This window comes from Corvus moneduloides, chromosome 2, assembly GCF_009650955.1.
Source record: "Corvus moneduloides isolate bCorMon1 chromosome 2, bCorMon1.pri, whole genome shotgun sequence".
NCBI lineage: Eukaryota > Metazoa > Chordata > Aves > Passeriformes > Corvidae > Corvus > Corvus moneduloides.
In genome coordinates this window covers 115,883,169-115,910,743 of record NC_045477.1, presented here as the reverse complement: position 1 = coordinate 115,910,743, position 27,575 = coordinate 115,883,169, and the positions used below count along the sequence as shown (strand labels likewise).

Sequence of the window (27,575 nt, the reverse complement as noted above, 5' to 3'; positions counted from 1 at the left end):
CCAGTGTAGCGACTCTCAGCATGAACCATGGCCTGTAGCTGTTGGTGCTGCTGGAGATGAGAAGGCTCTAAGACAGCAGGAGCGTGGCTGAGAGTGCCCTTACCTGATCTCTTCAGGGAAACTGACCACAGAAGTATAATGTTTCCTTATGAAAGGAGGAAAATAGCAGATTGCATTAAAAATGTAAAATGAAATCTGATAGACGCATTTATTTCTATAGTGATACTTAAAACATGACTGGTCCAGCTGCTTTTATGCTATGTGAAACAGGACTGCTGGTGCTTTTGGTGTGGTTATAGAGTACAGCTGTGGGGCGGTGTCCTCATGCCAGATGTGCGAGCACAGGGTGCTGCCAGATCCATTCTGATCTGGGGGGACGCTGCGATTTAGAGGCACGTCATAGTAAGCTGAGATACCTGTTCTCTGGAACATTTCAGCGTTGTTGGCTGGAAGAAGTGTGACAAAGTGCATTTTAAAGTCTGGGAGGGAGCATGTGTTGGCCAGACGGCCTTGTGGAGAGGAGCATCGCCAAACAGCGGAGCAGCCCAAGCATCCCGCTCGCCTGCAGAAAATCAGCTTTTGTTTTGATTTTTCTTGGCCCATATCTTGTGCTGTTTTATAAGCAGCCCTGCAGGCAGCTTCCCAAGCAGTGTAAAAATTATGCTGGGGTGTCTTCTGGTGCCCACAAACATCTCCAGAGCCCTTGGTGCTACTTGGAGCCATTTCCAGGTTGTGGTGAAGAGAAATCTCACCAGGGAAGTTTCCCCTTCTCACCGCCCCCAGCCTTCCATTACTGACAACAGCTATTTCAGGGAAGGTCGAGAAACCAGGAGGGGTTGGCAGAGCTGTAGGATGGTGCAGTCAAGATAAGGTGAGATAGAGTTGGGCTGCATCCAGATGCTGCCAGTGGTGGGTCTTGGAGGGGACAGGAGGGGAGATGGGAGAGGGGAACAGTGTCAGCCCTGATGAGGGGGAAGAGCAGAAGCTGAAGGCCAGGCTGGACAGGGCAAGAGACTGAGTGAAAGAGAGAGAGGATCCGTGGGAGGGAAGGGCAACAGAGCTGTCAGGAGTCCAGATAGGAAACCAGCAGATGTGTTTGCAGGAAGGGAAGTGGGAGAGGGAGGAAGGGCAAGAAGGAGGAAGAGGAAAAGGGGCAGAGAGCCGTGGGAAAGTAGGATGGAACATAGAGTTTGCCAAACAGTGGCAGAGGTGTGGAGTATTGGTTGACCAGGAGGGCTAAAACATGTGGGAAACCCAACTTGTTTGTGAGAATTGTAAATGGGAGCTGATTATTTTTGTTGCAGTCTGCACTGCATCTCTGCCTAACCTTGCCTTTGCTAGTTTGGTTGAACCCAAGAAAACAACATTTTTCAAGATGGTGATTAAGTGTAATTTTAAATCAAGCATCCATTTAAAATTGCATAGGCTGTCTCTGAATTTGGGCAAACAGTATTGGAGGGAAGCTGGAGTTAGTGCAGGCGAGGCAGCATGGGTGTTTTCGTGGCTAATTTGTCAGACTAGTTTCTAGTAAGCTTTTCAGAGCTCACCCTCTTGCTATTGCTGGAAATACTCCTTGAAAAAAAGTAAGGTCTGTTTTAAAAGGAGGTGACAGAGATCATGTGAGGTACAGTGACTGGTTGGTTACTTGAAGTGAGGAAGCCTTTTTATAACCTTGGATTCAAGTAGTGCTTTTTTGCAAAATATCACAGCTATTCTTAGTGGCATTTCTGTGTCCGTGTGTGTGTGTTCTGTATCCCATTTATATCTCCCGAAGAAGGGATGAATGCTTTTAAGTCAGACTCTGCAATTCGATGGGAGAAGTTAGTGAAAGATTAGGAATTAAGGGAGGACTCATACTTGGTTGTCATCAGAAGGTGTTTTTGAACTGGATTGTTACTTGCCACAGTTTAGGGAGGTGAGGTTGCTTTTTGAAAAGGGTTTGTGCTTTCAGTATCTAAAGATGTTTCTTTATTTAAAAAAGCATATTGTGATGTTTCTATGGATACAAGCATTGTGAATGTTGTGCTTCTTAAATTAATGTAAAAACAACACAAAGTAGTGTGCTTTTGGGGGTTTTGTGCTTAACTGTTGAGAAAACTGCTGGCCAGAGGAGACTTGTTCCCAAGTACAGTTTTGTGTTTATTTGCATGCCTCATGAGCCGTAAGTCATGATGGAGATGACATTGAAGAGATCAGAGAGCAAAGCCTTCTCACAGTGAATTGTGTTGTATTTATTAGGTCTTGTGGTGTTTGTTTGTTTTTTATTTTTAGGTAACTTTACTAGTACTGAAAACAACCGAGGTCACTTTCTGGAAACTCCAGAGGAAAAAGATCTCTCAAATGAGAAATGTTATTTAGAGAGGCATTCTGTATATGAAAAGGCAGAAGACCAGCCAACAGAAGATATTGGCCAACATTCATGTCCACGTCTGGACAGGAAACGTAAACACTCTGGTGAGAGAGTGCAAAATGATGGCAGCCAAAACGAAAGCTTTGTGGATGAACTGCAGGATGAAGTTATATCAAAAGCAAAAAAGAAGAAGAACTCCAAAGGTAAGACAGCATTTTGCTTTGGTCTCTCTCAAGGAATGTCTTGTGAAGGGAACGTCGCTTTGGCTTAATGTGTTTCCATTTTTGAACTTGCTAGTTACTAATGTGAGCACTGTCATTTCACTTTAAATTATATATATGTATATATATGTATGTATATATATGTGTATATATATATGTATATATAAAAAAACTTGGTATGTAAGGATAAAGCACTAGTCATTGGACACTGTAGCCACAGCAGTGCAAGTTACTGTAGTGCATGTAACCCTTAATGAGCGAACCTTTAAAATGCATAGTGTGGTGCTAAAGCTGAGACTATATGCCCCGAAAGTGAAATGTAGCTTTTGTTTTAAGTTGAGGGGGCTTTTTGATTAATTTTTAGTTATTTTTCCATTAGATGACTGGCCTGAGAGGGAAATGACAAACAATTCCTCTAACCACTTAGAAGAGCCCAATTGTAATGAGGTGACCAACCTGAAGGTGTGCATTGAATTAACAGGGCTCCATCCCAAAAAGCAGCGTCACCTGCAGCATCTTAGGGAACTATGGGAGCAGCAGGTGTCACCAGAGAGATCCCCGTCCGGCAAGTTGGGCCGGCAAAGCAGGAAAGATTTAGCTGAGGCTGTTCAGCCAGAGGCCACTGCAAAGGTCAAAGACTTCACAGAAGAAAGGCACACCAAGAAAAGGTCAGAGGCCAAAAGCAATAGAAGTTGGTCTGAAGAGTCCCTCAAAACAAGTGACAATGAACAAGGTATGCAGAGACTACTAGGGAAACCAGCTGGCTTTAGCATTTACAGTGACGCATGCTGCCACCGATGTTAAGGAATTGTCGAGAGCTTTTTTCTTTCTTTTTTTTTTTAAATTATATATATTTCTGTAGATGTCCATTTGTATAAGGACTGAAACCTCTTTAAGAATGGCACTGTAGCTGATATTTGTCAGACAAGAAAATGTGTTTGTGTATGTGTGTGTAACTATGTGTTTGTGTGTGTGTGTTTTGGCTTTAAATATTTTCATAGATGATGTGAAGATGAAGTTTATGGCTCTAGAGGAGAGCGGGGTGGGGGTCATAAAACGTGGGCATGCTTTTGGGTGAGACAGGGAGCAAACAGGCTGCTAGTTGGTGTAAGGGTGTTTAACCATGCATAGGACTTGAGGGGCTGTGAGCTTCTGAAACAGAGTCAGCACAGCTATAGCAGCTCTTGATCTCGGGAACCCAACACCTCCAGCACCCTCAGCTCTGCTAGCTTTCCCTGCCTTTGCCAGGACATATGCTCAAGAGCAAAGCTCAGCCTCCTCCTGAGAAGGATGCTTTGCTGGTTCGTCCTGAGCATGTCCTGTAAACCCCTGTCACCCTACTTCCCGGCCCCTTGACAGAGATCTTCCAGCAGCTCTCTCCTAAGGGATTGCTTCCTCGAAGCGTATCACGCATTTCCTTGACTTGTTTCTGGTTTCTTCTTTCCCCCTCACTCCACTTCCTCCTTTCCCCATCTTCCCTCCCATTTCTGTCAATTACCTACCCTGGGGGAGAACCTGTGGATCTCTGCCAAAAAAAATCTGCCAGATTTTCATTGGGATGGACAGGTCACTCTCCTGTCCTCACTGTTCTCAGCCCCTGGGCACATTTTCTTCTCTGATGCTTTTCTCCTTCTCTGCAACATTTTGCTGCTGTAGCTTGGCTGAAGAACTGATGGGGAATGGAATCACACAGTCCACAGGGTCCTTTTCTTTTCTTTCTCTTCTGTTCTTACTCTCCAAGCCCTCTGGGTTTTTTTGAGGAAAGACTATTTCTGGGAGTGAGAGCTCCATGTATGGCATTTGGGCTCCTTCCTCCTTCACAAACCTGGAAGCTTCATCGACTGGAAGATGTTCACATTCCAGCTGGCCTAACCTGTAGTTTAGCTGAGATCCCCTTTAAAGAGAGAAGCATGAGGAGAGTGGATCCTCTTGTCCCGTGCCATGGAGAGGACCGAGTCCAGATCATCCTGTGCCAGTGAGGACTTTCCTTGGTAGTGTCTGTGAAACAGTCACAGGCAAAAATATCAGCTTCCCTTCAGTCCTAAAGCTCCTCATCTGTCCTTCTCCTTGGTAGGACTATCTGAGGCAGAAACCCCCAAACTTTGATGCTTATTGATGGGGAAGGTTCTCCAAAAGGATTTGTGGAGCAGGAGATCAAAACTTGGTTTAAAAGGAGCCTTGAGTCTTACTTCCTTGCTTTATGTGCTGCCTTGGCGGGCATGGTGTCGGCTCAAACACCCCTGCCCCTCACCTTTGTACTTTCAGAGAGTGATACCTTGTAGAGATTAAACGAGGGTCACTGACAAGAAGCTGTACTGTGTAAGGATGCTCTCACTTTCCCCTGCAATGCCTCCTGTGGCAGTGATAGGCTCATGGCCTTGGGAAAGAAAAAGAGGTGGCTCCCAGTTTATGCACCATTCCCAAAGGCATTTAGGTTCAGTTGCTGCCCTGTGGCTATGAAAAAACTCTTAGGTTGGGAAGCTGCTATAAAACCATAAACTTGACTAAATTGCACCTCGCTATTCATTGTTCAAAGACACTGGATATCATCCAGATAATTTTGCTGGTACTTCTCCAGCCCTGTTGAAGTGTAAACTTTTTAATCTCCTTGTTCTTAGTTGACTGGGATGAGGACATTTGTGTGATAGAGCATCCTCTGCATGACAGTCTCATGGGGATGGAGACTTCCAGCTTGTCTGTCTTGCTCAGGACCAGTCCTCAAACTTTTCTTAAGCAAGCAGAGACTATCAATGTGAGAATATACACCATCACTTGCAGCTTTTTTTTTTTTTTAAATTTGGGGCTGGGAACAGCTGTTCTCTGTGCTCAAGCACTGCCTGCAGTTGTGGTAGTCTCTGCTGCTGGGCAGCTGGTTGTATCCCGACGAACAGGCTGTAACAGGACATGAGGGTTGCCTCTGTGCCTCTGAAGCCTTAGTCTAACATTATCAGGATGATTTGCCACCCCTGCCTGCAAATCTCTGGGAATGTGGATGTTTCTGACTTCTGGGCTTGTCACCCCAGTTGTATTTATCCAAAGCAGTGTGGGCAGCAGGTCAAGGCAGGTGATTCTGTCTCTCTGCTCTGCTCCTGTGAGACCCCACCTGCAGTGCTGTGTCCAGTTTTTGGGTCCCCAGCGTGGGAAGGATGTGGACCTGCTCTGGAGCAAGTCCAGAGGAAGACACGAAGATAATCAGGGGGCTGGATCACCTCTGCTATGAACACAGGCCAACAGGGTTGGGATTGTTCAGCCTGGAGAAGAGAAGGCTCTGGGGAGACCATAGAGCACCTTCCAGTACCTAAAGAGGGCTGTAAGAGAGCTGGAGAGGGACTTTTGACAAGGGCATATAGTGATAGGACAAGTGCTAACGGATTTAAGCTGACAGAGAGTAGGTTTAGATTAGGTTATTAGGAAGGAATTCGTGACTGTGAGAGTGGTGAGGCACTGGAACAGGCTGCACAGGGAAACTGGCTGCCTCATTTCTCATCTCTGGAAGTGTTCAGGGCCAGGTTGGATGGGGCTCTGAGCAGCCTGGTCTAGTGGAAGGTGTCCCTGCCCATGGCAGGGGGGTTAGACCTGGATGATCTTTAAGGGACAATCTCCCTTCCAACCCAAACCATTTTGTGGTTCTGTGATCCTGTTGCAAAGTGATGTTGCCGTGCTGGGTCTCCGGGGTGCAGCAGGTCCATGAACATGGGGATACTGCAGCCTCAGGGCATCACACTGCTTGCCCAGCCCCATGACCAAGGCAGAAGCCACGGTCTCTGTGGGGGTCCCAGCTGGGCAATAACGCTGTGCTGCTGGCGGTGCAGAGCCAGCTCTGCTGATGCTCCCCTGGGGAGCCGCAGCCGCTCACCCGGTGCGAGGAGAAAGCTCGAACAGCGCGGAAACAAAAGCCCTGAGGAGAGGAGCCAGGAGGATCTCTCCCACTGGGAAGCCTGTGCCAGCCCCTCGGAGCTGCCTGGGGCTGCAGGCAGCGTGGTGGCCCCGGGCTTGGCAGGCAGGAGGAGGCAGCTGCTGGGGTGGGAGCTGAACAAGCGAGTATTCAGGTGACGCGGCAGCAGCTGCTTTTCCGCGCGGACCTCTCAGCAGCCCGCTCCTGCGGGAAGGGAGACAGGTCCTGCTCTGAGTCAGACTTGCCACAACCCACATCAGTCAGAGGCCTGAGTTTTTTGGGGGTTTTGGTTTGGGTTTTCTTTTTTTCCGTGGATATTTAGGTATATTCGTCCTCACTCTTGTTTTTCTTCTGCCTTCATGTGGTTAGAAAGACGGGGTGGGATTTCAGGATTAACCACTTGCTGCTTTTCTGCCCGTGTTGTCTTGCATTTCCCAGGCTGATGCTTGGCTTTTTCTGTGTAGTGCTGGCCTCTTGCAGTGTTACTGATCCTGAAGCTCCTGGGCATAGCATAGCTCTCTCCATCTCCTAGCTCCAGTGCATGTTTAGCCTGGTGCCTGCTGTCACCACTGTGGAGGGTCAAAGTGAAGCAGAATTGATGACGAGTTTGCAGGCAGGGGTACACAGGTTTTGTGGTGATTAAACTTCTGCTTTCAATGCCTCGGCATCTCTGCATGGGAAAGTCTGCAGTTCTTTGAGATAAGCTTCCTGTGTTTTTTTTTTTTTCCTCCATCCTTTCAGTATTCCTGTCCTTTGCCAGACCTGTGAGTTTTTCATTCTATTGTAGTTTTTCTGCATGCAGCAGTTGGTTCTTTTTGCACTCACCAGAGCTCCTCACTGCTGCATTGCATCTTTTCCATGTTTTTTTTTTAGTAAGTGATTAAGTAGGTAATGATGGTGCTTCTGCATTGGAATTGTGCTTTTCACGTTACTCAGTTAGGTTAGTTGGGAACATGAGAATTAAACACTCCTTAATTTGTGCTGTCTACAGAGTTGGAAAGACAGCCTTGCATCCATAGGCTCAGCCTATGACTAGGTGCCTTCCTTCAGTGTTGCAAAGCCTGAAAAACTTACATGATTTTTGCTGAACAATCTGCACATCATGTGTCCCATAAATTCCCTGACATCTGCTTGGCAAGCCGTGGTATGCATCTTTTTCTAGAAAGTGGCTCAAAAGAACTGAGGGATTTCTGTTTTCATCCTTAATCTAGAAAGCCTTCTGTGAGTTGCTTTCACAGATCTATTTAAAGGAAGACTAAAGTGTGAAACTGCCCACCAGGAGGATTCTAGATTTTATTTTCTTTTTTACTGACTAGTTCCAGACCAAATCTCTTTAAGTAAGGGCGTCTCTCCTCTGAGCACCTGCTTATTTGCTCCTGCCATCTCTTGTGTTCTGAAAGTAGCATCACTTAAGAGACTTCTTGGAGCAAGGGAGCCTCTTCCAAGTTCTCAGGGTTTTTTCCACGCTTTCCCTTGGTGGTGTGGTACTGTTTGGCTGAAGTGTCCCTTCCTTTCCAGAAACCTTTAATTTTTCTGCAGAGGAGTTGGTTCTGAGGTCACCTCAATTCTCTTCCCAAGGGAAATTCAGACTATAAAAAGTCAACTTTCCTGTCGTCGTTTTGTTGTAAGCCTGCTTGCACTCTGAAAAAAACCCCAAAACTAACCATGCTTTTTGCATGTGGCCCAGATTGTGGGATCCAGCTTGCTGGAGCTAACCCCCAGAGAAAACCCAGCCCTACCAGTATCCTGCCACAGGCAGCAGAGCACTGGCCTTACTGTCCCAATGTCCCAGAGAGACTCACTTCTGGGTGGAGTTCTGGGGGGAAAAAACCATCTGATTGCTTTTCTTGCAAAATCCCTGTGCTTTCTGATAGAGAGCTTGCACAGGGCTTCTCAAGGATGGCTCCTTGAGTAGTCTTTCTTCTCTTGGATTGTTTTTGAAGTCAGAATGCTGCCGAGGAGATGTTCCCTGTCTTACGGCCATCCTGGGGCTAAGCTCAGTGTCCTCACCTGTGCTGTCCCATTAAAATCTGATCCATGCTCCCACCTCTCTTCCTGTTCCCTCTTCCCTTGCCATCCTTGTGTCTGCCCTTAAACCCCACTGAGACAACCCGGGCTGGGCCCAGGCTGCTGGAGGAGTTGGTTCCCTTTCAGATCAGGCAGTCCAGTCCCAGGTAAGGAGGCGAGTTTTTCCCCCAGTGGGGCGGTGCTGCAGCGGTTCCACTCCGCCCGTGGTGGCCGGGCTGTGGCACTGCCAAGCTGGCCTGGCACGCATCCCTACGGCCCTGGCGCTGCCCGGCACCTGCGCGGGGCATTTCATTCAGGGATTTTTATTAGAGCCCGATAACTGTTAGCGTAGCATCAACGGGCGAGATGCTATTTACAGTTTGGATGTGGAACGCTTAAAATATTAATGATTTGAAAATGTAATTGTAGATCTCTTAAGCAGTCGAGGAGCTTGTGTTAAGTGCTAGCAATGCATTTTCCTTTTAACGCACCATGCGATGTGTAATGCCTTTCCTTCCCATTTAGGCTTGCCTGTATTCCCGGTGTCTCCGCACATGAAGAGCCTTTCATCCACCAATGCAAACAGCAAAAGGCAGGCTCAGCCAAGCTGTACTCCAGCCTCGAGGTTGGCTGCCAAACAGCAGAAAATTAAAGAAAGCCGGAAGACAGATGGGCTGTACACAGACGAAGAGGAGGATTTCCAGCATGCATCTCTGCTGCCGAAATACAGCGAGTGTGAGAAGCCATCAGGGAAACGTCAGTGTAAAACAAAACACTTGGCACTGCAGGAGAGGAGAAGGAGGTCATCTCTGACAGGGGATGACACCACAGATATCGAAAATGCTGAAGATAAGGTATCTTTATTTAGACTTAATTGTCCACCGGCCTCTGAGAAGGCAGAGCCAGCTTGCTTAAAACCAACGCGCTGTCGTGCATGCTAGGGTAGCGGGCATTGCGTTCAGATTCGTCTGTGGATGCTTTGCACATTTTGTGTTTGCTTTTCTTAACCTTAGTTGTTGCAGGGGTGAAGCATCTTGTGTTTAAAAGCTGTAGCAGGTCTTTCTTAAAAAATCAAATACGAGTAGAAAGGTGTAATTCCTTGCTGACAAAACACAGTCCCATCACTGTACCGTGCGAACAGAGATTAAGAGCCCCCCACCATAATGGTTTTGACAGGTAACGGTGACGAGGAAAGTCAGGAAGCGACCGGAGCCGACTTCAGACTGCGACTCCTCGCCGGCCAAGCCGTACGAGCAGAAGCCGTACGAGCGCCTGCCGCAGACGCCCTCGCTGCTCCCCGCCCCGCCGCCCGCGCAGCTGCCCATCGCCAGCCCCCCGCAGGAGACCACCCCGAGCCGGCCGATGCCGCCCGAAGCGCGGCGCCTGATCGTCAACAAGAACGCGGGGGAGACGCTGCTGCAGCGGGCGGCACGCCTGGGCTATGAGGTAAGGCTCCCTCGGCGCCCTGCGGGAGGATGGGTTTTTTTAATATTTCAAAAGTTAAAATCCTTTTCCTGGTTTTGTAGATGGAAATTCTGTGAAGTAGCTGCTTTCAGTTGGGTCGTCGAAACTTGTAGCCCCCGTTGCCCTGCTGCTTTCCCTTCCCTGGCGTGTGGGGTTTGGAGGCAGGTTGCTGTGGGAATGACACCCCACCGCTGCTGGGTCAGCTGGCAGGGATGCAGGGTGAGCAGCATCCCGTGGGAATGAGCAAAGGGTGAAGTTTTATTGGTAACCCTCACTTCCCTTTAAATATAAACCATCTGCAAACAGAACAAATGTCTTTTATTTATTTTTTTTTCCCCCCAAGTAATCTTTATGGTGATCTTTAATGAGCTGTATGTTTTCTGCTTTTATTGTTCGTGAAGAGCGTGTAGTTTAGGAGAAGGGTTTTATTTTTTGTTCTCTCCAAGGAGTATCTGGTATGTGACACAGGATGTAGCGCTTGGAGTGTCCTCTTGCATGATCAGACGCATCATAGGAGCACTCTGCATGCTTTATACTCAGCGTCTGGAGCTGCTTGGTATAGCTGGAACAATGTTGTCTAATGAAAGGGACCCCCTGTTGCTACAAAAATCAGAAACCGATGAATCCCTTAGCTCTGCTGTTTTGAAGCACGCTTTTATTGGGGAAATATGGGCATGTAGGTATGAGCACCATTGTTGCTCGATTTCAGATCTGGTGCAGAGGTGTTTCATTGCAGAGAGCTGCCCTTGGCATGGCTGCTGGGTTTGCTGTGCTGGTGAGAGGGCTGCTTGGACCATGGAGCTGGGCTTGAGCCCCACGTGGGAAGGTGGCATCAGCCCAGGTCCAGGTGGGGCCTGCCCAGCCTTGGGGATTTGCTGAAACCTTGAAATGCCCTTTGTATAGCTGGAGAGAGCTTTCTGTGGAGCAAGGCCTTGTCCAGCTCTGGAAGGCAGGGTTTATTGGAAAGGTCTCGTTTACCCTAGACAAAAGCTTATTCTAACTCAGGGCACTTCAGCTCTAGCTGGGAGAAGTGGTTGTTACAACATTGCTATGGGATTCTCCATAGTTTAAATGGTTTTATTTTCTGTGGGTTCAAAATCAAAATGTGTTGTAGGATGTGCTCCAAACTATCGGTGCGTATTTTCTTCCTGCATGGGGTCTGTCAGGGTGAGGCTGTTGGGCACTTGGCTTTCTGTGCCTGCCACCTCTGCTCAATGGGAGCCGCTCCCGAACTTAATGATGGGCTGACATTTTGTTCAAGCAGGGACCCAGGGCTCTCCATTTGCTTTGATAGCAGGAGCTCTCTGCTGCATTGCCTGGTTGCAGGAAGGTGGGGATACCCAGGATCACCAAGGTGTAGGTAACATTGTGTGCCACCACGCCTTTCCAGTATCAGCTGGTTGAGGATTTTGATTTTCTGACTTGAATTCACACAAAAGTTCAAGCGAACACCATGCTTTTAATAGGCTTAAATATTCAGCCCATTTGATTTGATTGTTTGGGTGGTGTGGACTGTGCAGCAGTCAGTTCTGTTGCTGGAGGAGCGTGGGGCAGGGAAAGAGCCCAGTCCATGCACCCAGACTGCTGCCAGAATCTGATGTTGTCCATGTCTTTCAAGGTTCAGAGTGGGGGTGGCTGTGCCACCCTGTTGGAGCTGTTTGGCCCATGGTGAGCTGTGATAGTTTAATCATCCATGGAAGCTCCATAGCTGAGGGGTTTTTCTTGCTAGCGACGAGACTACTGCAGTTAGTAGAAAGCTGAATTTCTTCTGTCTGCAGGAAGAGAGAGAATGTCCAAGAAGTCAGTAATTCCTCTATTAAAAAAAAAAAAGAAAAACCTGCATGAGTTGAGGTAATATGCTGGTCAGTGACCTGTGGCAAGTACACAGGTCAGTTTTCTTCCACCCCTGTTAGCAGGGCAGCAACCTCTGGGGGCACATGGGGGCTTCCCTTGGCTGCTGTGATGGCAGCCTGAGGGCAGCCTGGCGGCCCTTCACCAGCTGGGTGGCAGGAGAGGCAGACGAGTTTGCATCATCAGGGCCACAGCTCCCAGAGGGAGCCGAGTGCTGATTCAGGACTCGGAGCTGGAAGTGGCTGGCACCGCAGGGCACCACTGAGCCCTGGCAGGAATGCTGTATTGCCCTGAGACCGGATGAGCTCGTGCCTGCCCTTGGCAGCCTGCCCGCCTTTGCAGCAGGGATGCCCTGAGGCTGTGCAGAGATCCCACTCCAAACCCTTCAGCATGCAGAGGTGCTGGCAAGCTGTGTATATCACTCCGGGGCCCGTGGGGAGCCCAAATGCTGCGAGGCCATGAGCTTCTGTCCTTCTCTCAGTCCCACAGTGCAGATTTGCATCGTAGGAAGCAGGACACAAGCAGGACACAAGCGGATATGATTCGGTGTGTAAAGCTGACGCGAGTGTGAAATGCCGAAGGACAAACATGGCTTGTGTCTGGTCAGATAAATTGCAGGGCTGCAGCCACCAAGGCTACTTAAAGACAGTACAGCAAATGGTCTTTGGCCCTGGAAATCCCTGATGAAGCTGGTGGGAAGCTTTGCCTTTTCCTTCCTAGGTTTCTGCACCGGGCCATGCTTCAGCAGGATGTTACCAACCCATCCCAGGGTATGGACACTCTTGAATCCGTTCTGTTTCCCCCATTTAAAACAAATGACTTGAGATAATGGTAGTCTTAAAACTGTAATTTACTTTTTGTGAAGTGGGAATTACAGGGAGCGTAGAGTCTTTTTGGGAAAAAAAATTACAAAAAGCTTGTGTAATGAATTTGACATGAGAGGAAACACTGGCTGTCTTTGTGCCTCGTGTTGCTTTTTCGTGTGTGTCTGGATGTGCTGGTTTTGGCTGGGGTAGGATTAATTTTCTTCCCAGTGGCTGGTATGGGGCAGTGTTTTGGATTTGTGCTGAAGACAGTGATGATAATATAGGGATGTTTTTGTTATTGCTGAGCAGGGCTTACACAGAGCCAAGGCCTTTCCTGCTTGTCCTACTGCCACACTGGTGTGGCGTGTACACATGGTGTGCATGGGAGGTTGGGAGGAGACACAGCCAGGATGGGTGACCCAAACTGGCCAAAGGGATATTCCAGACCATGTGACATCCTGGATCAGTGTATAAAGTTGGGGGAGGAAAGAGGGGACGTTTGGAGTGATGGTGTTTGTCTGCCCAAGTCACTGATACACGTGATGGAGCCCTGCTCTCCTGGAGGTGGCCAAACACCTGCCCAGCCATGGGAAGCAGTGAATGAATTGCTTGTTTTGCTTTGCTTGTCTGCAAGGCTTTTGCTTTCCCTATTAAACTGTCTTTATCTCAGCCCATGAGTTTTCCACCTTTTATCCTTCCAATTCTCTCCCTGGTCCTGCTGGTGGGGGAGTGAGTGAGTGGATGCCTGGGGCTTGGCTGCTGGCTGGGGTGAAACCAGTGGACAGTGGACTTGGAAAGTTCTCTCATCAGTTTGGTATTAAATCCTTCCTGGGAAGGCAGTGAAATTAGTGGAGTGTGTGGTAGGGTGTTTAAACGCACGTGAAGGCAGAGCTTATCCAGGCACAGGGAGTTCCCAGTGTCACTGTCACAGGAGCAGGAGCTCCAGAGCATCATCCTGCCCTTGCACAGCTCCTCTAGCGTTCCTGCATCCTGCCCAGCAATGGGCAACGCTTCTGGGGTTTGTTGTGATGCTGGGGGAACTGTTAAGGCTCAGCATATAATGCCTCACCCAAGGGCATTTCCAGGTTGGGTGTGGGAGGAACTGTGCTTCTTGGAGCATGGGGGATGCAGACCTCTTCCCCTGGTAAAGGAGTACCTAAGAAGGGCAGCTCCTTGCATATGAGGATGGATCATGCATATGTGCACATTTTGGCATTGCAAGCAGCAAGAGGTGGAAGTGTCCAGTTATGTTCTGGTTTGACTCTTTGGATTAACTACGAGTGATTTTCAGATTGCTGGTTTAAATAGAGCACCTGAACAGACATTAAAGTGCCCTGTGGCAACTCTCACAGCCTTCCCCGAACCTTAGTGAGAAATGCTTGTGAAACCAAAAGTGTGTTTGTGGCACCACATGTTCCTGTATTCGGCAGTGATGGCTAATTTTTTTGTAAATTGAATAAATCATGTTAAAAAAAGTTAATGAGGCATTTAATTAATTAACAATGTAGAGTTTTATGGTCTTTATGGTTACATTTTGTGGTTAATGACATTCTTCTTATAGCCTCTTAACACAGAATTGCTCGACAAAATTAGCTTTTTTGTCCAGTAGTAGGTATTCCACCCTAGGATGAGCCTTTCCTTTCTACAAAAATAGATGGAACATCTTTTATTTTGAGTTGCAAAATCTATTTTAAATGGTGACTGCATGCTAAAAGTGGAGCTGAATACAGCAGCTGCTTCTGCTACCTATATCCATCTGCTAATTTGCCTGGCAGGGTGGTCTGGTTTTGAAGGAAAATTCATACCTCCGGAGTACAATTTGCACAGCCCTTTCTTATGGGCTCGAGCATGTGCAGGGTAAAGAGCATCCGTTCTGGACTGATTTCTGGCCTTTGGGCTGATTAGTAGGAGCATTCAGAGCCCCTGTCTGGTGAGAGGTGGGACTGTGGGGGTCCTGGGTTAAACCGGGGGGGTGAATCAGGGGTAGGTGGGTGCATCCCTCGTGGCAGGTGGAGGGGGTGCTCTGGAGCCTGGGACAGGCAGCTCATTAGCTCCCAGCTCTAGCCTGGTTAGTGAGGGCCTGCTAAAAGAGCAGCTTCATGCTGTATCCTGGATACCGGCTCTCGAGTCAGGTGTGCCCAGAGCACAGATTATTGCGGGCTTTCCGGTTTATTTTGAAACGGGAAGAACAAATGCATTGCGCCCGACAATTCCGTTTTATTCTCTTGTTTTGGCAAAACAAGCACTCGCCCCCTCCGTGCCGTATCTGGCTTTGCAAGGATGTCACTCAAATGCAAAATGAATGGTTTACCACTAATCTGGGAACGTGGGGGCTGTTTTATGCATTCAACATCTCTTAAAAATGTGTTTTGGTTTTTTGTTTTTTTTTTTTTTTGCTTTCTTTTGCATCCGACACAAGTCGAGGAAGACTCGCACCATCCTAAATTTTTGGTTGAGTGATGGAGCAGTCATTGTTCCAAGGCTGCATGGCAGTGCAGAGCTGAGTCTGGCCCAGGCTCTGGAGCGTGGTGTATTTGACTGCAAGATGAATTGTGTTAAATTCACATGGCTTCCTGCGGCGCCGGGCTCGTTATTGGAACCTGGCGCCTGGCTTTAGTTCTGCATGCAGAAAACCGGGGTGGGTGAAAATGGGATTTCCCTGATCTCGATAGAGCCAGGCTGGTTTTTGTTTGCTGATAGCAAACCATCCTTTGTGTGTCTTAAATGTTTCGGGTCATGCACTTTTTAAAATCAAACTGATGTCGGCTGTGCTGCTGTTACACTCGCAGAATTTTCTGCTAAAAATGCAGATGTAAGAGTAACAACCTTCCCTCTAGCTTTATGTGTGGAAGTCTTCAGAAGTGGAACATCATGAGTGTTGTCTGAAATTTTCACATTCTCCCTCTGTGACAGTTCCTGATGTTGAGGGTTACAGGGTTCTGTGGGTCATGGAGCTCTCGATGTCACTTTGCCCAAATTAGTCTGCCCAGGGAAGTCGTGGTCTCTGCTGTCTCCTGAACAGACAGGACTGTCAACAGCTCCCTTTTATTTTCCTTTTGACTGGCCCATCTCGTAGAGGGTAACTTAGCATATCATACGGGTTTTGTGTTTTTGTCCCCTTCCCCACCCCCCCCCCCCCCTTTTCCTTCGAGCAGAGAAATCTGCGCCATTTACACAGCAAGAAATAACTCGATGTTCATCTGTCTTCCCTCCTGTTTCCAGGAAGTGGTTCTGTATTGTTTGGAAAACAAGGCGTGTGATGTGAATCATCGTGACAACGCGGGTTACTGTGCCCTGCACGAGGCCTGTGCCAGAGGCTGGCTGAGCATCGTGCGGCACCTCCTCGAGTACGGCGCGGACGTGAACTGCAGTGCTCAGGATGGAACCAGGTTAGCAGCACCCCTGGCCCACCCGCGGCTCATCACTACCTCCCTTCCCTCTGTGCCTCTCCTTTATCCTCCCCTTGTCCCCCCATCCCACCCTCTGACGCTCAAAGCAGGTAGCGCTGCCTTACTGCTGCTCCTTGGGCAGGGGCGTGCAGGACTCGGTGACCTCCTCTGCTCTCCGGTTAATAAAGCAGTGGGGACACGCTTCTGTTGTGACTCGGGTTCAGGGTAATTTCTTTTTTTCTTCTGGGAATTTTAATAAGTTGTGCTTTGGTTGTTTTTTGTTAGTTAGTGGAATTGCCAGCTGCAGGGCAGGAAGGAGTGATACTTGAGCTGCAGTCCTGCTCATGTGCCCTCCAGGTCCTTTGAGTTGTGCCAAAAGAGTGGAGTTTGCCTTGTTAGCAGGGTTACTTTTGAGAGCACTTCAGGCTTTTGTGGAGATCGGGTGTGCGAGCCCTGTATATGCTGTATAAAAATGTTGTTTGCTGAACTGTTAAACTATCTGCTCCTTTGATATTTTGGATTTACTTTTTCTCTTTTCTTTTTTTAATCCCGAATTAGCCTTTTTTTTTTTTTTTTTTCAGTTTCCTTCACAGATTAGTAGGGGTGCTTAGTTCCTGTGCTGCCAGAATAGATAGCGAGCTTTTCTTTTTTTTGCTTTGTGGAGAAAAAAAGTGCTGCTCCGGATCTGTTTTTAAGCTTCTTGTGTATCTCCTAAAGCACCTCTTTGACCACCTCTGCGAGGCTGACCTTGGGGTAACTTGTCCTGAGCATATGCAGAGCGTTATTCAGTCTATGCATTTTGGGGACAGGTCTCTTTGTATTCTGCCAATCTCCTGCAGCTTGTTATCTTAAATGGTTTATCGCCTTTCCTATCACCATCCAAATAGCCAGGGAGGTAAAATTAGCGTAACTAAGAGCCTGCTTCTTTTGTTTTTAAGCTCTTTATTTATTAACTTGGGAAGGGAGGAGTCATGAAAACAAAAAGAGAGCTGGTTAGGATGGTCCATTAAAAGTTCATGATGGTCCATTGTTACCGGCCCATCACCAGCTCATTACAGCCCAAAGGAAAGCTTTTTGGAGAAACATTAAAACCCTGACTGGATTGTCAGATTCCTCCTCTGTCGCCCACTTCTTTGTAAGAGTTCTGAGCTCTCCAGGCTGCCAAACAGCCTCGCATTTTCTGCTGCCTTCAGCTTTAATACGTGACCTGTGCCAACAGCAGCGAGTTGCCGTAAAAAGAATCCTAAATTATTTTTGTCTCACTTGCTGGAATAACCTATATAGAAAATTATCCCCGGGAAGTGTCTGATCGGTCTTAATCACCCGCCAGTTCAGAGTCCACCTTTGATTTCTAGTCACAGACGGAGCTGATTTTCAAGAAAGAAACTTGGCCAATGTACCCTGAAAAGTTGTTTTGGGGAAAATGGATTTTAGAAATGAACATAATGATGATCTGATCATAGATGATAATGTCAGAACTCAGCGTGCTGTAGCCTCTCTTTTCTGAGGGCAGACTTACTTTTCATTTGGAAAGGTGCCCAACAGACAGCAAGAATCCAAAACACAACTAATATACAGAGGAAAGATGGTCTGAGTTGGGCAGGAGAGAGAGCAGAAGCTTCTGTAAGGAACTTTGGGTCTGTGTAATGCACTGCCTTTTGGCGGAACCAGACTTCTCTGTCTCTGTAGAGTAAAACAGGACATTCATAAGACAAGTCCCATTTCTCTCTTGAAAGTTTTTCTCCTTTAACTTTTAGGAGGAAAGATGTGTCAGTCTTCCTCAGCTGTGTTGGTTTTAAAATTAAATTCCTGAACATGTTCAACGCTTAGAAATACAAAAAAGTCTTAAACAGAACAACAAAAAAACCCCAAAACAAAACCCAAAATAACGCACCATAAAGACCTGTCCTCCTCCCCTGCTCTTTAAATGACACTTAATATGCTTTTTGTTTTCCCCTCTGCCACCTCACCTATCCAGAGGTACTTTTGGTCGTGCTGTGGAAGCTCTCAAGCTGCAGACGGTGACAGTGGGTGTGTGTAGTTCTGTTCAGTTAGTGTCAAGCAGCGCACAGGGGTGATGTAACTGTGATGCAACTGCGTGTGCTGTGTTAGTGCAGCTGTGGCAGTGAGGGGTCACCTGAAGCTTTTGGGCGCTCTTCTTTGCTGCCTCTGCCGTCAGCTTTTTTGGAGGACACTCTGAAAAGTTGTGGCAGGTGAGGATATGGCTTTGGTCTGTACAGGATGTCCACGTGAGTGTGAAGGATGCAGGGAAGTTCTGTGCATCTCTCAGTCCTGTCTGAAGTGCTGCGGGTCCTCTGATCAGGGTGCTGGCTTTGCATGTGTGTGTTTTGGGATGAGGCACGCGTTCAGCCTCTGGTTCCTGATAGTATCAGGAATCTCGGTGAAGTCAGAATCAAACAAAGCGCCAGACTGTGGTGTAGGGGCAAGGAGGTGACAGCATTTGGGGATGGTGCAGCCCTTCTCTTCACCGCAGCTCGGCACAGGATGTCCCTCTCTGCCCTATTCACAGCACATCTGGCCAGGCTAAATGTGGTAGGTCTTGGATGTTTTTCCCCTTAAACTCTGTGCTGATAGACCGCATGCAGTGCCTGCAGACCCTGAATACACAAGCACTCTGCTGCTCAATTAGTGCCTAATCAAAGATTATTGTAGAACCCGGAGATCTTTAAGACCTGTCTCCGAGGTGCTGCAGTCACTGAGGGCTCTTAATCGTCTTACCTATAAATAATAATAGACCGTGCTTAAGAGGTGAGAGCTTCCCTTCCCTGACAGGACCCCAGAAAGTGCAGTAGCTCGACAAGGGGTGTTCGAACTGACATGAGCAAGGCTGTTTGCCGCGTCTGTTTGGCCTCATCTCGCTGTTCCTCTCCTCTTACCTCTGCAGCATGCCTTAGCTGAACCCGTGCCACTATAGAAACAAAGCCACATGCCAGAAATACAGGCGTCCCCTGCCTATTAGCGAGGGCTTCACGTTGCTTCAGAGTTCGCTCGCTGGATTCTCTCTCCGCAGCCAGTTTTGCTGTATCCTTCCCGCTGGCAGCTGACGAGCTCAGCCTTTTTTATTTTTTTCCCTGCGAGGACCATGCCAAGATGGCTCTCTTCCTGTGTCCTTTCAGCTGGTCTTGGCAGAGCCATACCTTCCAGCAGCTAATTGCGTTAAAGAAGAGTCAGCCTGCGTAGCTGCCCTCCTGCAACTCGCGCCGTGCCTCTTCCATGGGGCAGCCTTGCGTAACGGAGCGGGTGGAAACAAAAACACAACGCCAAAATATGGCATTGCTCGGCGAGTTACAGGACCTCTTACTGCAGCGAGGAGAATTCTGGTGGTGCCTGGAAGGCTGAGAGCAAACCCTGACTGGTCTAAATAGTTTATAATTTTGGTGGTGGAATGATAAACCCCCAGTGAAATGTTTTCCTAACTCTAGTGGTGGTAAAAATAGTAGGAAGAATTCGACAGTACACAAGAGAGGGTTGAGATGTGTGTCTTTCGTAGGATATTGCAGCTCTTGAATGTCCCCAGATCCTTCTGGGGCCTTTTGAAGGGTTTGTTTTAGAAACGAGCTATGCTACGTTAACTATACCGTTAGGGATAGAGAGTGTTTATTTCCACGAAGCTCAGGGCAGAAGAGATTGTATGGGCAAAGCAGCCCAGGAGAGGATTCCCAGGGATCTTTTTTTCCCCCACTTCTGAAAAAGTTGCCTATTCCAGTAGTTGCTTTTGCATCCTACAAAGAGGATGGTTAAACTCTGCCAAGACCGAAGAATACTCCCTCCTCTGCTGGCCCTGCTGGGAGAAGCAAACGAATAGCTGTGCCTTTGCATGGTCCCGCTCTTGAGCTTGCCAAGAAGCTGTTCTAGCCAGTAAAAGAGTCTGTCAGTGCTCTGTTTTGGCCTTTTCTCCCTTAACTTATCTGTGGGGAATCTCCTTTCCCCCCCCCTCCCTGCCAGTGTTTTCTTTCCTTCCTTCTATTTACTGTTCTTCCTTCTTCCGCACTGCTTTACACGCCTTTCCTTCCCCATGCCTCTATAAATTCCCCTCTTATGCCTGGGCAGCCTCCCTGTGTACTCTTAGATGACGAATCTGGGTCTGCCTTCCCTGCTGCCTCTGTCTGCAGCACCGCGTTGGGCTTGGTGACCTGTAAAAAGGGAGAAGGAGGTTCCATCACAGGGTTACAGCCCATGTGCTGCAATTTTTCCTTCCTGGGAAATGCCCAGGCACCCTTTAATAAACTCGTCTGAGTGTCGTTAAATCAATTGAAACACTGGGCGGTGATTTAGATGCTGTTTTTAATAAGTTAAGGGATCATCTTGAATTCATTACTGCTTCAAAAGCCACTTAGGTAAGTCAGTTTAAAATAAAACCCAAATGCAAACAAGAAAACCCGCAAACCAGTAATCCCACAACACTCCTCAACCCCCTCCCAGAACCAGAAAATTGTAATTCTGAAATAAAATTTAAAAAGAGTTCAAAATTAAAGACTCCAGTAAAGCGAGGGAGTGGGGGAGAAAGGGCATTCCCAGTACTTGGCAACAGCCGTAACTCTCATCTGCTCCCCGTGCCTGTTGCCAGACTTTCAGCCCGGGATGCTTCGTGCCCAGTGGAGGACAGGAGGTTTTGCAGCAAGGCTGACCTTTGCTGCTGTAGCTGCTCAGAGTGCCGTGACCCAGCAGCTCAGGCCTCAGATGCTTGCTGACAGCAAGGAACACCCGATACTTCTGCATCCTCTGTGTCGGCACCTGTGTTATTTGTTGCCTCCTGCTTGGTGTCACCTGGGATGTGACACTGTGATACAGCACTGACCAGATCCTGGATGTGATGCTTCCCCTGTGGGGAAGCACTGAGTCAGTAGGTGGAGGTGGGAAGGTGAGACTTGCAGGGCATCCTGGGAATGCTGGCTCCTCCAGCACTGTCTGTGTCAAAGGCATCAGTTTCAGTGTTATGTTAGAGACATTCCCTCAGAAACTGAGAAAGGGATATCCTGACCCTTTGCAAGTGATCCTCATGGACCTCTCTGGTCTTAAAATGTGAAGGTGGCTTTCTGAAGAGTGATATGTTGGGATTTGAAGGTGTCCACGTGTTGTGCTCTCTGCTGCCAAGGGTCTGAGGGTTGGCACAAGCTGGACTGAGGACTGTGCTCAGTAGCTCGAGGATCACCTGCTTCTTCACTCTGTTGCTGGCATGGGGTGTATAGGAGGCAGGCAGCATGGGATAAGCCCTCTTTCCATAGGGAACAAGCCAGCAAGTCCCCAAGTACACCTCCTCATGTCAGTCTCTTGTTCACATGTCAAAACCAGTATGACATGCAGCTTTCCAGCAAGATGGGGGCAAGCAAGAACCCTTCACGTGTAGCCTGTGTTAGTCACCCTAAGTCACACACAGCCTACTGGAAAGTACTTGGAGTAAATATATCTGGAACATCTTTTAGAGACTTACCAGAGTCCCCCTCCTCCCCTTCCTACCAGCAGTGCGGTGTGATAGATGGGAAAACAGTGGTATGCTGTTCTCTTCTGACTGCTTGGATCCTCCCCTCCTCTGTCCTGAGCTCACGTGGATGCCAGGTCACGCCAAAGCAGTGGTGACATAGAGGGGACATTGCCATGTGAGGCAGGAGTGGTGGGATGTGACCTCTTGGCAGGAGAGAGTTGAAGCCCCGGTTGTCAGCAGAGCGTCGCTTGGCAGATGGGGAGATGGAGCGGAGAGGTTTGCTTGGCTGTGCTTCCAGATGACTTCCCCTTTTAACGTCATTGTGAAAGCTTTCCAGGAAGGCAGTGTGTGATCCCGGTTAAAGTCCTTCCTTGCCTTTAAATACAAGCTTCCTGAGAGCTTGAAAGCCTTGTTGGGGGGTAGCAGTATTGACAGCCCAAAGGAGGAGTGTTGAGCTGAGTTGGACTGCCATGATCCCTGTCCACACATTGGACTCTGCTTTTAGTTCCCTGCTCTTGCTGTCTAAGGAAAAGATGGGATTTTAACACATCTTCATTAGTCTGAAGGGTAATACGTTCTACTTCCAGACAACTCCCCGTTACATATAATCAATTTTAAAGGCAAAAGTTAATGCGATTTATAATTAGTGATAAGGAATTCTAAACCTGGAATTGCAGGGCTGTATATTAATGAATAATCCTTCTGAAGGCTCACAAAATCTATGTCTGAGCTTGTATAGATTGCTCATGCCGCATAAAATGCGTTAATTTCTGGGTGGACTACACTTTAAAATAACATGTTTTTCTATTCTCTGATTAGAAGGGTTGAATTGTGCTGCAAATATATTCACAAGTATTGTTTAAAGAGGATGTTCTGCGTGGAAGTTTAATTCCTAGCAAATTTTCATAACTTATTTCTGTGTACGTAATTTAGAAGCTTTGGGTAACTGATTTCCGTGCTTGCCCAGAGGCAGGCTGAATGAGCCTTTCTCCACAACACGCTGTTAAATTGGCAGAGATTTGGAACGGTAGAGTGACTTGCAGCAAAATGATGTTTGTGAGGCTTCACACAAACTCCTGCTTTCTGTTACAGCGGTGTAATTATTTTACTGTCCTTCGAAAATGTGTACAGCAAGGAGTAGACGTAACAGAAATACCTGCCCTGAGCAATCTGACTGAAGACAAGAGGGGAGGGGATGATGTGCAAGTAAAACCGACAATAAGATGATTGGCAGCTGTATTAATAGTGTTACATTCTATAAATAACTTTGATCTACAGTCAGAAGTTTCTTGTCAAAAACATTTGCATAATACTGTTGAGTCAAAATGTAACACGGTGATTTTTCTTTTCCTTCACACCAGACCAATCCACGATGCGGTCGAAAATGACCACTTGGAAATTGTCCGCCTGTTACTGTCCTATGGTGCTGATCCAACACTTGCAACCTACTCTGGGAGGACCATTGTGAAAATGACCCACAGTGAACTCATGGAGACCTTCCTCACAGGTCTGTGCCCACATTGCATAGGGCTTTCTGGTCTTGGCAGATGGGGGCTTGTTCCCTGTCCCAAAAAGTCCCACCCTCCTGGCAGGGGTGACTTCATGCCAAGGAGCCATGGGGTGGGGTGGGCTGCAGTAGCTCCCTCTGTGCCTGCAAAAACCCAGAGGCTGCAGGTGGGAAGTACAGCCATGCTTGGGGGCTCCTTCTAATTGAAACTCTTAATAAGTCATAAGGATTATTCCACTGTCAGATTTGATAGGTGGGTAGGAGGTCAGCGGGCTGTTTCGGTGCCTTCAGTTTTCTGCTTGAAATGTGAAAACAAGAACCTTGCCAATTCAAATAGCTGTTTGTTAAACATACTCATGTTTTCCCATGGTCTTGCTTTTTATCTTGGACTATTTTTGGTTTTGCCAGTTCTGCCGTGTTTTATATCTGAAATACTGTAAAACTACATTAAAGGCTCTTGTCTTTAAACATGTCCATGCTGTAACATGGTTTTAGGGGTTTTTTTCCTCTTAGTTTTGGATGAAGACACTTACATTCCCTAATAACTTACCTCTGAGCATTCACAGTCCATGAGTTTAAGTATTCACCTGTTTTACCTGTTTAAAGGGTGCAGTATAGAAGGCACATAAGTGTATCAGGACTCCAGTCTGATACAAAGTCCAGCATCTTTGACTTCCTAGCATCCTGAATCCCAGTATCTTTTCACCAATTCAGCTTGTAAATCTCCCAAATTATATCTGTAGAAGAGAACTACACCTTCTGAACATATCTGTGTGGAAAAACCTTGTTCATCAGTTTATTTGGGGGCCACAGTTTCACCCTCAAGTTGGTGTCCGGTGTAAAATGTGAAGGCCAAAAAAATGAGATCTTCACAAAAATGAGATGCTGCTCTCAGTTTCTGAAGCTGAAGCTTGGATCTGTCCCTGTTAGACCTTTGATGTGGTGTGTCATTATTTGATGTGGGGGAATGGCGTGTATATGCTGTTGTTTGTAGCATGTGTGCCAGGAATATGGTGAGGGATTTTTTGATGGAAGGTATGGAGGACGCATATTGAGGCTCTGTGACGCACGGTCTGCTAAACTTGCCAGCTTTTTGTTCTCATCAGTTCGTTTTTGTTGTTGTTTTTTCCTCTCCAGAGTATTTAACTGACCTGCAAGGTCGAAGTGTTGATGACCCTGGTTTGTACTGGGATTTCTATGGCAGCTCTGTGTGCGGTGAGCAAATGTTGCCCTTTATTTCTTTGTATGCAGAGACTTTAAAAACATGGGGCACGTGGGGGTGGAGGGGGCTGTTCTGTTGTTGTGGTGGAGGAAGCTAGGAAGGAAGCAAACTGATTTTGTTTACAGATCACGTTACTGAGAAAAAAAGCAAGACCTGCAACAGTCTTTTCATTGCTGACTTAGCACCTTTATTCAATTTTATTTAGATCCAAAAGATGAATCTGGATTTGATGTCTTGGCAAATCCTCCTGGCCCAGGTGATGAAGATGAAGATGGCTTCAGTGATGTGTTTGAATTTGAATTTTTGGATGAGCCTCCCTTACCGTGTTACAACATTCAAGTGTGTCTCTCTCAGGGGTAAGAACAAGTACAGGTTTTGGGGTAAAAACATGTGGGATGTCCTGCTTGGGGTTGGTGGCAGTTTGTGATGGTGGGGAAAAGCACAAGACATACATTTTTAATATAAATGAGAGATCAATATTTTAGCTGCTGGGGTTTTTTGGAAATAAACTAATAGGAGGTGAGAGGGTCTGGTTTGTCAGGGCTGAGTTTTTACTGCCATATTCCGAAGCAGGACAAGTGACATTTGAACACAAATCCCTTTCCTCATCCCAGACAGGCATCTTGTTTATAACTTCTCAAAATAGAAGTGCTTCTAGCACTTAAATTTGGATATCATGTTTGTAAGGTGTTAATTGTATTTTGTGGGCTTTCCTGTTCTGCTGCTGAGGGGACATGCTTTTGTGGATGAAAAAAGGACACCATTACTGCTTTTCTAGACTTTGTTGCAAAACTGGTTTAAAGCTCTGAATTGGAATAAACAAATAAGCTTCTTTGGGAAGATTCTATGATACTTAATAATAAGCAAAGACCTGGAAAGTTGTATTATCTATTATATTTAAGATATAAATTAGATTCGTATACAGCTGTTGTTCACCATTTGCACCGATTTTGTTGACAGTTGGTTTTAAATACTCATCATGCAGGAGTGTGGGTTTTAGCATGATTTTGTTACTTGTGTGATGGATGTAACTTAAGTTCCCTGAAGTAGACAGCTACAAAGATTGAATTTAAAAACTGTGTTGTTTATCTGACAAAAAACCAACTCACTGTTGACTTCTATTTAATATTGGCATCTCTAGAAGTCAGAGGTGCTGAATTTTGTGGTTATAAGTCATCTACTAATTTGCAGATTGAAAGTTGGGCTCAGCTGGGCTAACCTTCAGCTGTATGAGTTGGGGTGGCTACTGGCCCACGTGGGCACTGAGGAGCCCACGTTTTATAGGTTCCAGTGCCCCTGTGTGCCTGGATCCCTCCTTCCTCAAAGCTGCAGGCAGCAGTACTCTGAATAAATACATACACACCTGCTCATCTGTTACATTTGACCCCTGGGCAGCAGCCTTGATTTCAGAGGGGTCGTTTGTGGGATCAGGGAGGGTTTTACACAGAGCAGTGTGGGGAAGAGTCAAGAATCCTGTGACTTAATGTCAGTAATTGGAGCAATCCCGTGACTTAATGTCAGTTATTGGAGCCTCTTTCTCCTTTGCTTCTGCAGACCACGGAACTGGCTTCTGCTCTCGGACGTGGTGAAGAGGCTAAAAATGTCATCTCGCATCTTCCGCTGCAACTTCCCCAACCTGGAAGTCGTCACCATCACGGAGGCAGAGTTTTACAAACAGACTTCCCTCAGCCAGTTGTTCTCTTGTGCTACGGACCTTGAAGCCTTTAACCCAGAGAGCAAAGAGCTGTTGGACTTGGTAGAGTTCACAAGCGAGCTCAAGACTCTGCTCGGCTCCGAGCTTCACTGGTTGCATCCGCACGAGGACCCTCCCTTCGACATCCTCTGGTGAACCTTCAGGCCATTTAATGTACAGTGCTCTATACAGTTACTTCTTTATGTATATGTGTTCAAATGAAATTGTTTCTGTAAAGAAAGGACACTATTAAATATGAAAATATCTTTCCTTTATATAAGAGATCTGAATTCCAGTTGGATGGATTTTGGAAGAATTTTTTTTTAAATTCAATCAGTTTTTACAAAATTGTTATATAATGTTTCTTTAAATGCACACAGGCTTTGGGATAAGTTTGTTATTACTCGGAACACATTTTTTTTTTAAAGAACACACCCACACACATTGACTTTGTTTCATACAAAGCACTGATTACACAGAACATACTTTTTCTAGGTGATGTGATCAAAGTCGTGTGGCTTGTTTGGGAGATAGAATTCGGTAAGGCACTTGGTGATATTATTTTCATTTTTTTTGTTTACAGAATTACCTGCTTTGGCCAGGTAAGCACTATTGAATATAATTCAATAGTTTGTAATATAAATTAAACCATATCCATACGCATCAACTAATTGTAAGAACTTTTATATCCTAATTTAAAAGCTGTGAAATTTAGTTTTCACACATCAAACCGGATTGTTTATATATGTTTAAACATTTTATGCTCTTTATTTAAAGAAGACTTTGAACTATTTTTTCTGTACCTTGTAAAATATTGAAAAACTAACATATGTTGAAGTTGCTTGAAACTGTACATAAACTAAATTTTCTGAATTGTGTGTTCATGTTTGAGATCTGTGTTTTAACTTTGTAAGTAAATCTTCTGCCTTTGTATTTATATTTTACAAAAATTTTCTTAAAGGCAATAAAACTGTTGAGAAATGAAGAGGCTAAAGTGACTCCCATTAACTCCATGCCTGGTTGTGACATGAGCTTCATCTCATTAGTGTTTATGAAAGGAGGGAGTAGTTTCTGAAGTGGGGCAGGGCTGGTAGAGGTGCAGGCAAAGCTGCTGATGAAATCTGGGCCAATACAATCTGTATTGGCTTTCTAAATTCAATGTTGCAAGAAAACATCAGGCAGGCTTTTTGGTGGGACAGAGGTTTAAAAATGGTGTTCACAATACCTTCTGCACCTTTTTGCTAAAGAATTGTGAATAGGTTGGGTCATTTTCCCTCCTTTGACATCCTTATAACTTCCATTGGCTAATTCTCTTTTCAATGAAGCCTGCAGAGTGGAGGAAAAAACAGTAGCAGGGGAAATGCTTTTGTTTTAATGTGGAGCATTAAAGCTATGAGCACATTTTGGGGGGATCTAAAGGGACAGTGACCAGAATGTCACTTTTGCATAGCTTGGGAACTTGCACCTAAGAGGCTGGGCTCTCTGGGCTTGGGCAGACCCTCTCTGCCTTCCCCTTGTGGAAGGAAGTTCTTGCTGTGAACTCAAACTCCTGAGTTTTAATTTGGGGCTGTTATTAAGAGTAGTATGTCCTTATGATAGTCAATTGCTTCTGAGGTGTTTAAATCACACTGCTCTTCTGATGAGGGCCAGGACCCCACCCAGAGGGTCTTGAGCAGAGCACCTGGTCAGTCTGGGAGAAGAATCTGGGAAGAAGTTTCTCCATTGTC

At 46.6% G+C, this 27,575-nt stretch overlaps 1 protein-coding gene across 10 annotated transcripts in view; it reads left to right on the top strand.

Annotated features, from left to right (window-relative positions):
• BCOR (BCL6 corepressor) overlaps nt 1–26,842 on the top strand; it is an 82,217-nt gene extending 55,375 nt beyond the window's left edge. For 6 of the 10 annotated variants that reach the window (XM_032100928.1, XM_032100930.1, XM_032100927.1 and 3 more), the window contains 9 exons: nt 2,272–2,553; nt 2,951–3,304; nt 8,999–9,327; nt 9,650–9,919; nt 15,817–15,983; nt 22,788–22,933; nt 24,071–24,148; nt 24,361–24,511; nt 25,710–26,842. In XM_032100928.1, coding sequence (XP_031956819.1) covers nt 2,272–2,553; nt 2,951–3,304; nt 8,999–9,327; nt 9,650–9,919; nt 15,817–15,983; nt 22,788–22,933; nt 24,071–24,148; nt 24,361–24,511; nt 25,710–26,004 — 2,072 coding nt within the window. In that variant the 3' untranslated portion in view covers nt 26,005–26,842. The remainder of the gene's footprint in view (nt 1–2,271; nt 2,554–2,950; nt 3,305–8,998; nt 9,328–9,649; nt 9,920–15,816; nt 15,984–22,787; nt 22,934–24,070; nt 24,149–24,360; nt 24,512–25,709) is intronic. The other 4 variants (XM_032100932.1, XM_032100933.1, XM_032100934.1 and 1 more) reach the window with 2 other exon arrangements.
• Nucleotides 26,843–27,575: the final 733 nt, after the last annotated feature.